General features: G+C 45.7%; 1 protein-coding gene across 1 annotated transcript; it reads left to right on the forward strand.

Annotated features, from left to right (window-relative positions):
• Positions 1-1,285: 1,285 nt before the first annotated feature.
• LOC308629516 (major histocompatibility complex class I-related gene protein) lies at positions 1,286-11,209 on the forward strand (the record flags this gene model as incomplete). The annotated part of the gene is given in 9 exon segments (XM_081257462.1): positions 1,286-1,340; positions 7,487-7,684; positions 7,687-7,742; positions 8,426-8,467; positions 8,471-8,702; positions 10,307-10,326; positions 10,328-10,396; positions 10,400-10,496; positions 11,109-11,209. Coding segments are annotated over 9 exon segments (870 nt in total).
• Between the last annotated feature and the right edge of the window lie 553 nt (positions 11,210-11,762).

Genomic DNA, 11,762 nt, shown 5'->3' on the forward strand with positions numbered 1-11,762 from the left:
TCTGGAGGCTCTAGGGGAGAATCTGTTCCTTCTGTTTCCAGTTCTAGAGACTGTTTGCCTCCCTCTTATAAGATCCTTGTGATTGGACCCACCAGGTAAGCCTGGATAATCTCCCCATCTCACGATTTTTAATTTAATCTTATCTGCTAAGTCCCTTTTGCCATGTAAGGTAAGATATTCACACGTTCTGGAGATTAGGATGTGGATATCTTTGGGGTGAGGATGGGGGCATTATTCAGCCTGCTGCAGAAGGAAACCAGTATGTTCTCCTACCTATCTGGTACATTGTAAACAGAGCCTCATCTAATTCTTCAACAAGCCTTGTGAAATATATGCCAGGATTTGTTTTTAAAGTTGAGGAAACTGAGCCTCAGCACAATTTGGGATTCTGCGCAAGGTCCAGTAGCCGGGATGCGAGCCCCGGTCCCTGAGCTGGAGCTCAAGCCAGCCTGCCTGGTGGCCTTGCCTCCACTCATCTCTCCCACTCACCTCTGTTTCTTCTTTTTTGTCTGGGCCTGTCCTCCAACTCCCTGAACAAGCTTAAACTTCTGTTTCCCAACTCGTCCGTGCTCTCGTGATGACAGTGCAGCCGTGGCTTGGTGCTGAGGTTTGCTAATCAAGCAAGCCAAGCCAGCTGCCCCTCAGAATCTTCTTTTAGGCTTTTTTCTACCTCTCTATTCTCCTTTATTCAACGAGCATTTTTTGAGCTATTGGGCTGGGTGCTAGAGCAGCAGGGAAGATAGGCCTAAGCTAAAAATGTCAGGACAGTCTACATGATACATATTATATCAGACATAAGGACTGAAGCATTATAGGAAGCCAGAGCAAGTCCTGGGAACTTTGTGTGAATCTTTGTCATGGACTTTGGGAGAAATCTAAGCTCCAGGGAATAAGCAAAGACTTCTTTTTCTTTTGAGCCTCCTGGGGGACCAGATATGATTAATCTTTGTGTTCCTTGTGTCTTTCCCATAACTGTGTTCCATAAATATTCGAAAGTTGGGAACAGGGTCAAGACAGGAACAGCAAAAAGCAAGCAGTGTCTGAGACCAACAGGTTAAAGGCCACTGCGGAAGGCAGGCAGTACTTTTGTTTTCTCTCTCTCTATTCTACCCAGCAACTGATGACACTAACTATTTCCCCTGTTTTTACTGGGAGAGGATCCTAGGTGTCACTCAGTTGCTGAATCACTCAAGAGCCAGTAGAGTATAGGTTCTTGAAAGATCAGCAGGGACATGTCAGTGTTTTGGTTAAAAGAATCGGAAAGAGAAGGATTTCAGAGGGGCTGATGGTGCTCCTGTTACCTCTCATCATTGTATTAGCAGTGATGCACAGTGATGCTCATGAGTACCCCAAGTTCTCTTTGCCCTGAACTCCTCAGCTGAGGCAGCCTCAGGGAAAGAGCTTGTCTTCCTAAAACTTCTGGTGAAATGATTAAGAAGCCAGGGGCAGAAAATTGTGTTTATTAAACCCAGGACTTGTCAGAGGGTTGGACTAGCTGTACAGTTTTCCAGTTCATGTGTGTAGGATTTTGATGTCACCTGCCTTCTGAGGGGTTGGAAGCCATTCTGGAAAGACCCTCTGGGTAACTTCCTCACTTCCTACTTCCCTTCTGAGCATTGCTCCCTTTCTTTTCTGCTCATGTCTTTTCTTTTACTTTTGTTTTTCCTCTCTACTAGCTTGGTAAGTCTCATGAGGATGTGGTCAGAGTTTCAGGGCCATTGAACAGTAGAGCAGATCCATCGTTCAGGTTTACTTGTTTTGTCTCTTCACCACAAGCCCAACCTGAAACACAAGATCCCAGAAAGATAGAACCATGGTTCTGGACTTGTTTACTAGGTGTAAGAGATATCAACTGAGTAGAAGGAGTTTTTCATTGTTTAGGGAGCCTATGTTACTAGGGAAGCAGTTGCTTTCTGTTGCCCGCAATACACCAAAAGACCTGTGGGCTGGAAGCACCAGGCTTCTCTGCCCTAAGCAACTGCTTTCCCAGCTAGGGGCCAGCACTCCCAGGTGGCTGGCGGGCAATGTCTCCATCTCAGTCTGGGCCACCACCATAGGCAGGGATTCATGAGCATGACAGGAAGGAGCTCTTTCAAATCATCTGTGTGTTCATTATACAAATGTTGGTTGATGACCTACTGTGTGACAGCACTTTTGGGGACATGACCACGAACAAGACAGACAAAGGTCCTGTTTCTATAGAAACTTAATCCAGAAAAAGTCCTACCATTCAAGTCAGAAATGGGAAAGATTGAGGGTGAGGGTAAGAGACAGAGGATAAAAAGAGGAAAGGAGTGATATTTCTAGAATGTAAAAAGCCTATATATTACCTGTATTTAATCCTCAAAGAACTCTCCAATAAGATGACCACAATATCCCCTAAACATAATCTTTCATGGGATGGTCTAACTGACCCTTGTGGCAGGCTAAGAAAATATCCCCATTTCCAGATGAGGAGACCCAGGCCTAGAGAGGTGGGCTCAGCTCACATAACGAGCAGAGTCTGAAGTACATGCAGGTCTTTTAGTCTACAGTCCAGGGCTTTCCCACAATATCACAGCACCTCTGGATGTGGACGCTTGGCACTTCGATAATAGGTGGAATGAGAAATAGAACCAGTCATATATAAAGGGTAGGGAAGGTTGCTTTGTGCTGGCTATTCTCCTTTTGACTCCTTCCACTCCATCCTTCTCTGGCCTGTCTTGTGCCCTGGGAGGCTGACTGCTACAGACGGCATCACCCAGTCTCTCTTGCAGGCTGATTTCTGTTTGGGTTCACCCAATGGGAGATGCTGAAAGGAGAGCAGTCACAGAGGAGAGAGAGGTTGGGATATTTCCTTCTTCCTCTTTCCCCACTTTGTTTAATGTTTCTGGTGGTAGCTGTGTCCCTCTGCAATATAGTTTTCTCTGAACAGCCCTTTCTTCATGGTTCTAGCTCCCATTAGGCCTCAGGAGCACTATTTGCTCCTCCAATCTCTACAGCCCTAAGGGTGGTAATGGCTTCCTATAGTTGTTAGCTTATGGGTGCCCTATCATCCCTCATCTGTTCCTGTAACTTTGCTCATACCCCTGCGTGAAGTCCCTTCATTAAAGTTTCTTCATGTGACTCATCTGGGATGAAGGTTGTTACCTGCCAGGATCCTGACTGAGTGTCCTGAGCATTGAGGGATGATGACAGGGAAGGGAAATGGGGTTATGAAAAAGGTCTTGGTCTACTTGATATTTGGGCCTAATGCTAGCCCTGATAGGAGCTTCTAGACATGGAAACGCAGGGAGGAGATACCAGAGTGTATGGGGGTCACAGCTCAATGACAAGATCACTCCAACATCACTTCCAGTGTGTTGATTTCATTGACTCCATGGCCTGCAGTACACTGTGCTTTCCTTTGTACTTCCATAGCTCCTGCTCACAGCTTTATAACTTTCTATTTACCAAAATCTTTCCTTCAAGGCTCTCCTTAAAGGCAGGGAGAGAGATCTTCTCATTTTTCTCTTCTTTATTTTCCTCGTACTTCCTAGTGACGAATAGGCACTTAATAAATGCCTCCTGGAATTTATGTTCCAAGGTGATGTCCCTAAGAAATTGAAGTGATCTGACCGTGTGCCATAGAAAACTTGGTCAGCAATAATGACTAAATTCACAACTGTGGTTTATTCTAGTTGCAGAATTTGTATGAAAAAGAAAGATGTTTCATGCTTTACAGCTCCTCTTGTTCTTCATTTCAGCCTGTGGGAGACTGTGAGCTGGTGACATGGGTGGGTGTCATCAGGACGGGGGCATGCATGGGATCTCTCTTGCAGAGGCATATGTGGTTTGTGTGTTTCATCCTGAAAAAGCCAAGGTCAGTCTCTTGATACTACTCATAACTCTATGGATATTTCAATCTGCTATATCAATCTGCTTCATGAATGATGAAGTCCTTCACAGACAAGGAGTAATGATGGATAAGTCCCCTGAACTGTCAACTGGGCTAGTGTTAAAAGACAGATTTGCAAATTATCTGCTTAGAAATGACCTTGAGTTCCAAGAGTTAACATGAGAAAATATGGGCATTTGCTATAGACATTATTAGACTTCAATCTGTTTCCTTGGAGCTGTTGCCAAGGCACATGCAGTAGAAATTTCTCCAAGATACTGTCTTACTCCCTTAAGGCCTTCTTAGTTGACATTGAATCTATCTAAATCTGAGAAATTCAACTAATTTGTAGATTTTCTTCTGACTAGTTGCAATATTTGTCTGTTCTCACTAAAACGCATTGACCTCAGTCATCCTGTTACCCCAGAAGGATTGCCAAGGACTCGAAGGAAGGGGCCTAGGTTAAAGATCAAGCAAGTGGCTCTTTAAACACTTGCTTTATGAAACCCAAATTGAGACAGATGACAGAGGACATTCTTTCTGACAGCCAAATTTATATTTATTATGGAAAACCCTTCAAGACTGTAAGTACCAAATCACATTTTGTTACAACTTCAATGAATCATTTAAAAAGAATAAAATTCATAAAAATGTAATTCTTCTGGGAAATAGGAGAACATATGGTCGTCATTGTATACAGAGAGTACTGGGGGAAAAAACCCCACCAGGGCACATTCATTCATTCTCCAAAGCTCTACACGGCCCACAGTGATCTCCTTGCTATTTCTCAAATACATGGAACAGGCAACTTCCTTGAGGACTCCGGCTTGTTGTTTCATCTGAAAGGTTCTTCTCCTATGACTCACTTCCTCACTTCATTCACATCTCTGCTCAGATGCCACCTGCTCAGAAGGCCTTTCCTGGCCCCTCTACCTAAAAGGTCAGCCCTCTTCACACTCTACCTCCTTTCCTTGCTTTTTTTCCTTTTTCTTTTTTAAATTTGTTTTTCTCTTTTTAAACATTTTTTCTTTTCATTTTCTTTTTTTCCCTTTTTCTTTATTATTATTTGTGTGTGTGTGTTTATGTCCGTTCCCTGCTTTATTTCTCTTCACAACTCTTATCAGCAGCTGATCCTGTATTATATCTTCACCTACTGCAGGTCTTCCTTCTAGAAAGGAGCTCAGAGGGCTGGGATTTGATGTGTTCATTGCCATATCCCTAGCAGCTAGGACTGTGCCTACTGGAAGTTCAGAAAAGGGTAAAACTTAAAAGAGACATTGGTAACCTCCAAAGGGTAGCCTCAGAAGAGTAGCTAAAGAGTCAAACTGTCACATTCAGCACTTCCGGGCCCCCGATGACTTCCTGTAGTGAGAGGAGTTGTTAGGAGAGGGACTGGCAGTTCTTGATGCGTATAGAACTACCTATATCACTGCATAGTTTGAGAAGTGTCCAAAGGCCCTCTTAACTAAAAATATCACCCTCTACTTCTCCCCCTCATTCCCACGATGCCTGAAATTCCAGAGAGTAGTTCCCAGGAATCATAATCATTTTGACTGTATTAAGGCATCGGGCTACTTGGGAGGGCCAACAGATAATTGGGACTTTGTTGAACTGGATATCCAATTGGGACCCACAGCCAATTGTAGGAAGATCTGGAGCCGGGGTCCCCAGGGACTGGGAAATCCAGGACAGTGAGTCATCCTGGGCACAAGAGGGCGGGAGAGAGCAATGGTGATCTGGGCGAGGAGCCTGAAACAGAGCCTGGGATGGGGAAGTGCCTCTGCTTTGGATCAGCTGGGCAGTCTAAGGCAAAGGGGCTTCTAGCCTGAGAGGTCACAGTGTAATTCCTGGGTCCTCCACTTATGGATTCTAAGGATGATCTTGGGCAATTTTCTTCAACTCTCTGCACCCATTGTCTACCTGTGAAATGGGAATTTTAAGACCTTTAAGACTCAAAAGGTTGCAGTGAGGAATAAATGTAACTCATGCTTATCAGAGGCTTAGCATGGTAACTAACACATGGCGGCATGTGCTCAAGAAGTAAGTGCGGTTCTGAGGGTTATGATTCAGATTTTGCTGCCCTCCATGGCTCGCGGAAGGCCTAACTTCAGAGCAGGTTTTCTACCTCCTCCTTGTGGATCCCTTTGTGTGAGAGCAGGATCTCTCTCCTAGCTGCTGGAACACCCCATTGGTACCTCTTCTGTGGCACTTTGAGGTCATATGAAGGGATATTTGTCAAGGTAGGATAGAACGTATTTAACAGTTTGTTAGCTTGATTTATTCCTTTAAAATATTGGGTCTCTGGAACGTGGGCCTCCTTTGTCCTCTTGACTCAGCCATGCAAATGTCAGTGCTGGTCCTGGGAGTGTCTTTGGAGATGGGTTTTGATGACTGGGGAGGATGTAGATGGGTCAGGATGGCAGGAAGTAACAAGATAAAAGGCTCAGAAGTGGGCATTTCCAGACAACAGCGAGCAGAGCCGGGGAAGAAAGCCACCATGCTGCATGCCTTCGCCCCTCCAGCTCTTTGGCAGGGCATGGGGGCCCTTGGCCTTCTCAGCCTTGGCTCTGCTTACCTCTTGGGCGTCATCTCTCCTCTCCTCTGTGACGCACACTGTCCTCCAGCGTCCTAGGCCATTGGTTCCCACAGCAGGCCACGCTCTCCTATCCCCTGTCTGCACACATGGCTTCTACTCTACTGCCACTGTCCTCTCTCCTATGTCCCTTCCCAGCCTCGTTGCCTGCTCACCTCCTACCTGTCCCAGGATCTCCCCTAAGACATACTTTCTCTGGAAAGTCTTCCCTGAGGCCCCATGCCCCGCACTGACCCCATCACAACACGCATACCACTACCTCAAAACTGCCCTGTCTCTATCAGCCTAGGAGCTTCTTTGCTGAGCTGAGAGACGTTCAGTGCAGAAGCGGCAACGTCAAACATTTCATTTTAGCCTACTTTTGACGCTTAGTGATTATTACAGTTCTTATAGTGATGTTTGGCCAGAAGAAAAAGTAAAGAAGGCATAGGAAAATTGTTGATAGAGTTGGGTTGGTATAATAGGAAAAGCATTATGCTTTTAAAAAATTTTCCTCAGGAGGCCTGAGTCCTTATGTGGGTTCTCACTGTGGGTCAGTCAAGCAGACTAAACTGGTGTGTGTGTGTGTGTGTGTGTGTGTACACACATGTGCAAGCACAGCAGTGAGATGGGGGCCCGCACTTATCCACCTGGAGCCTCTGTTGGTGAAACATGGGGGTTGGGTTATCAGGGTTTTCAAACCCTCAGTGTCCCTCGGACAGCTCTCCCCCAGGGGCCCAGTGAGTGGTCCTGGGCCCTTCTCCCACAGACCAGAACACTCTACTTCACTTACAAGTTGAGTTACCTGTAAAAGTTCATTCTAAGGTTTCCAAACCTGAAAAACCAGGCTCCAAGTCTTGGTTAAAGCTCTAAAGTCCTTTCCAGATCCCAGTTCCTGGGGTTCTGTGATTCCATAAGAGGAAGTATCAGCTGGGTCCCAGGAAGAATGGGTGTAACTGAACACGGAGGATGAACATGGGGATTAAATGGAATCCAGCAGTTTATGGATCTAGATCAGCCGTGACTCTAAATATCTGCCTTCTTTGCCTCTCTCCCAGGGACTCACTCTCTGAGATATTTTCACCTGGGCATCTCAGATCCTGGCTATGGGATGCCTGAATTTATTTCCGTTGGGTATGTGGATTCTCATCCCATCACCATGTATGACAGTGTCTCTTGGCAGGAGCCACAGGCCCTGTGGATGGCGGAGAACCTGGCGCCTGATCACCGGGAGAGGTCCACGCAGCTGCTGCGGGACGGCAGCAGACGTTCAAGGTGGAACTGAAACAGCAGCAGCATCACTGCAATCACTCAGGTGGTGAAGGCAGCAGAGACGAATGCTGTCCATCTCTAACCCCCAACCCGGTAGAGGTCCCTGGGCTGACAGTGAATGTGAGCAGTTGCTGAGTTGCATTCTTTTGGCAAAACTTGGACAATCTGGTTGATGGGGTTCAGTGCCTGCCCTCTGTCCTGTGCATCTTTCAAATTGTCTGTTTCTCCCCCAGGAGCCCTTGACCCCCATATCCCTATCCCATTCGCATTTAGGCTGCTGACCTGTATCTTCTCCTTTCTCCTCCTAAATTTGGCCAGCACACGTCTCATCTCCTGGTGGCCAGGCTTAGTGAGGTGCTTGTTTATGCGCAGTAACTTACTAAATATATTAACTTTCCCAGGGATATATCTGGCTCCTGCATATCTCTCCCTTCTCCACTGCACTAAAAACTTTATCAGTTAGTTGTTCCCCATATAGGATAACTCCCAAGGAGGGAATTATCATACTCATTTTGTATGCAGTAGGTACTCCGCAGATATCTGTAGATAAATGGGCTTACATCACAGGAACCTCCTGGCGACTCAGTGATGCCATGGCAGGCCTGTGCAGTGATGTATTCTGTGGTAGAAGATGTTTCCAGTCATGCCCCCTGTCACGTCACCTGGGAACCCACCTCCGCATCCCCATGTCAACCCCTCCCTTCCTGCCTGCATGTCTATTCCAGGGTTTCCACACTTACCAGAGAATGATTGGCTGTGAGTTACTGTAGGATGGAAACACCACGGGGTTTCTCCAACATGCATATGAGGGACAGGATTTCAGTATCTTCAGTAAAGATACCCTCTCCTGGATGGCTCTGAATAATGTGGCTCACATCACCAAGCGGGCATGGGAGGCCAGTCAGCACGAGCTACGATATCAAAAGAATTGGCTGGAAGAAGAATGTATTGCCTGGTTAAAGAGATTTCTGGAGTATGGGAAAGGTACCCGACAAAGGACAGGTAAAGAGGAGGGAGAACACCTTGTCCTCATATCCTCAGAACCCATGGTTTTATACGTAACTTCCTCTCATCTAAGTTATAGCGTCCCTATTCTGAAATCCATTTTGTTACTATCATGTTCTGTAACTCTCCATGAAAACTTTCCCTAATTACTTTTTATCAGCATTTTGACAACATGCAGCAGTTCTTGTCTTGACAGAGTGGAGTACCTCCAGGGACACTTCCTTTTGTGGGGGGGATCCAGTGAGACAAATCCTTCCACCTCCTGTCAATGATAAGTTGGGAAATACTTTGGGAGGGGATGCAATTCTTCAAGTTGTGTAGTAACCAAGGGCTCACACAACACCAAGATGAGTGAAAGTCTGAAATTACCAAGAAGACAAACAGGGTCTTTGCTTTACTAAAGGAGTTAGGATAATATTCCTTTCAGTAAAGCTCCTCTTATACATCAAAGATATGATCCAGGTAATGGGCTTCCCTGGTGGCGCAGTGGTTGAGAGTCTGCCTGCTGATGCAGGGGACACGGGTTCGTGCCCCAGTCCGGGAAGATCCCACATGCCGCAGAGCGGCTGGGACCGTGAGCCCTGGCTGCTGGGCCTGCGCGTCCAGAGCCTGTGCTCCACAACGGGAGAGACCACAACAGTGAGAGGCCCACATACCACAAAAAAAAAAAAAAAAAAAGAAGAAGATATGATTCAGTTGGTCAACTTTTAGTTAACACAGGACTTTTCATGTACGATTTCATTATTCAAAATGAATTACGCCTGCATCATGCTGTGGGAAACTCCCAGACAAAATGTGCCTTTTCCCACAGGAGTGATTTTTAATGGCGGAGCTTTCCAGAGCTATGGCGGCCCCTCAGGGAGGCATCTGGGCCACAGGTACGAATATGGACTCTCTGTCCAAGTGCATTGGTTTTGGAGGCAGGTGACGAGTTTGTTTCAGTTGTCTCACTCACTAGCTGAATAACCATCTTAATTTTTTAAAATTAATTAATTAATTTGTTTGTTTAATTTTGGCTGCATTGGCTCTTCGTTGCTGAGCATGGGCTTTCTCCAGTTGTGGCGAGCAGGGACTACTCTTCGTTGTGGAGCACAGGCTCTAGGCACACGGGCTTCAGTAGTTGTGGCACGTGGGCTCAGTAGTTGTGGCTCGTGGGCTCTAGACCACAGGCTCAGTAGTGATGGCTCATGGGCTTAGTTGCTCTATGGCATGTGGGATCTTCCTGGATCAGGGCTCGAACCTGTGTCCCCTGCATTGGCAGGAGGATTCTTAACCACTGCACCACCAGATAAGCCCCAACCATCTTAATTTTAATGGTTGCAGGTAACAGAAAACTACTCAAACTGGCTTTAGCACAAAGAATTTGTTGTTGTTGGCAAACCAGGGTTCTGGGTCATTCTTGGTTTTAGATGTTTCCTGCAAAGAAGAAAATTAATTGGGAAATGCAGTTGCTGAGTTCTAATATTGTGTACTCAGTACATAAGATACTTCTGTTTAACTTGAACTTCTTCCTAGAGGCCCCACTGGTCAGAGTAAATCGCAAAGAAATTTTCCAGGGATTGCAACTCTTTACTGCAGAGCTCACGGCTTTTACCTCCCAGAAATTTCCATGATCTGGATGAAAAAATGGGGAAGAAATTGTCCAAGAAATGGACTATGGAGGCCTTCTTCCCAGTGGGGATGGGACCTATTAGACATGGGTGTCAGTTGAGCTGGATCCTCAGAGCAGCGACCTTTACTCCTGTCATGTGGAGCACGGCAGTGTCCACGTGGTTCTTCAGGGTTCCCAGGGTAGAGATGGGGTTGTGGCTGTCTGGGGAGTGAGACTAAGAAAAGGGGGTGAGCAGGAAGCACGGATCACTGCGTGCTTTAGAATGAGTCTGTTAAACCAGAGGTTCTCTCACTTTTCGGTCTCAAGCCTCCTTTATACTCTTAAAAAAATTATTGAGTAACCCAAAGAGCTTTTGTTTATTTAGGTTATATCTGTTTCTATTTACTGTATTACAAACTAAAAAATTTAAAAAAATGAAACACTAGAAAACACAAGCACATATTCCATTTGCTATCAGAGTGATGATGTCATTTCATATCATGTGGCCTCTAGAAAACTCCACCATGCCCATGTGAGAGATGGAGATTTAAAAAAAGGTGGTGGGGGGAGATCATGAATTAGATCTCATGGACACCTTGATTGGGTCTTGAGGACCCTTGGGGCATTCGGACCATACTTTGGGAGCTGCTATTCCTCTGTTTTAGACTGTTCTCCATGGAGCTGTGAAGTAAGAAGTGACTGTACGAAAAATAGTGTTGGGCTTCCGGATGATTGCGGGTACAAAAGTTCCCAAACATTCCCATAGAAGAGGAGGAGCACTTGTGGATTTTCCCTCATTTGCTTGCTTTTAGAATCAGAAACCATGCTTCTGGCGATGAAAGCTGTTGGGTTCATTGTCCTCGCCATTGCCCTGTCGGGAGTTGGTGTCGTAGCCTGGCAAAGGAAGCCCTGAGGTGAGAGGCCTGTGGAAGGATCCTAAGAGTTGACAGACTGTCTCTCCACAGCTCCATTGAGTTTTGTTTTCTGCATCTGCTAGTCTAAGCTCCATTTAGAAATGGGTTGGGCCTCACTTTGCAATCACAGGACCTAGAACACCCCTTTCACCAGATAGGGAACACACGCCATGGATGATGCTTGTAAGGAGAGTGGTCTGTTTCATAGGTGGTGCCTGACATCAACAAAGTAGTACAGTTCCTGTCCAGGTGGACAGTCCTCCTAGAAGTTGGGTCAGAGAAGATACGGTGACATTGGTTTGTCTTTTCCCAAGTGATATTGTTATGATTAATTACTATCAACTTTTGAGGGAACTTTGTCCTTGGTTTCAAAACTTCAGTAAGTCTTCCCATTTTGACAAACATTATTCTGCTTCAATCATATGGAAGTCACTTTTCTTCTAAATTCACCTTTCAATCCATGAAATGTGGAAGAGATACCTTTGGAAAATGGAATTCAGGGTAAGAAAAAGGGGAAGGAGAAATGGGAGAGATATAGGCTCTTAGTACCTT

Source organism: Mesoplodon bidens (assembly GCF_964165515.1).
Source record: "Mesoplodon bidens genome assembly, chromosome: 2".
NCBI lineage: Eukaryota > Metazoa > Chordata > Mammalia > Artiodactyla > Ziphiidae > Mesoplodon > Mesoplodon bidens.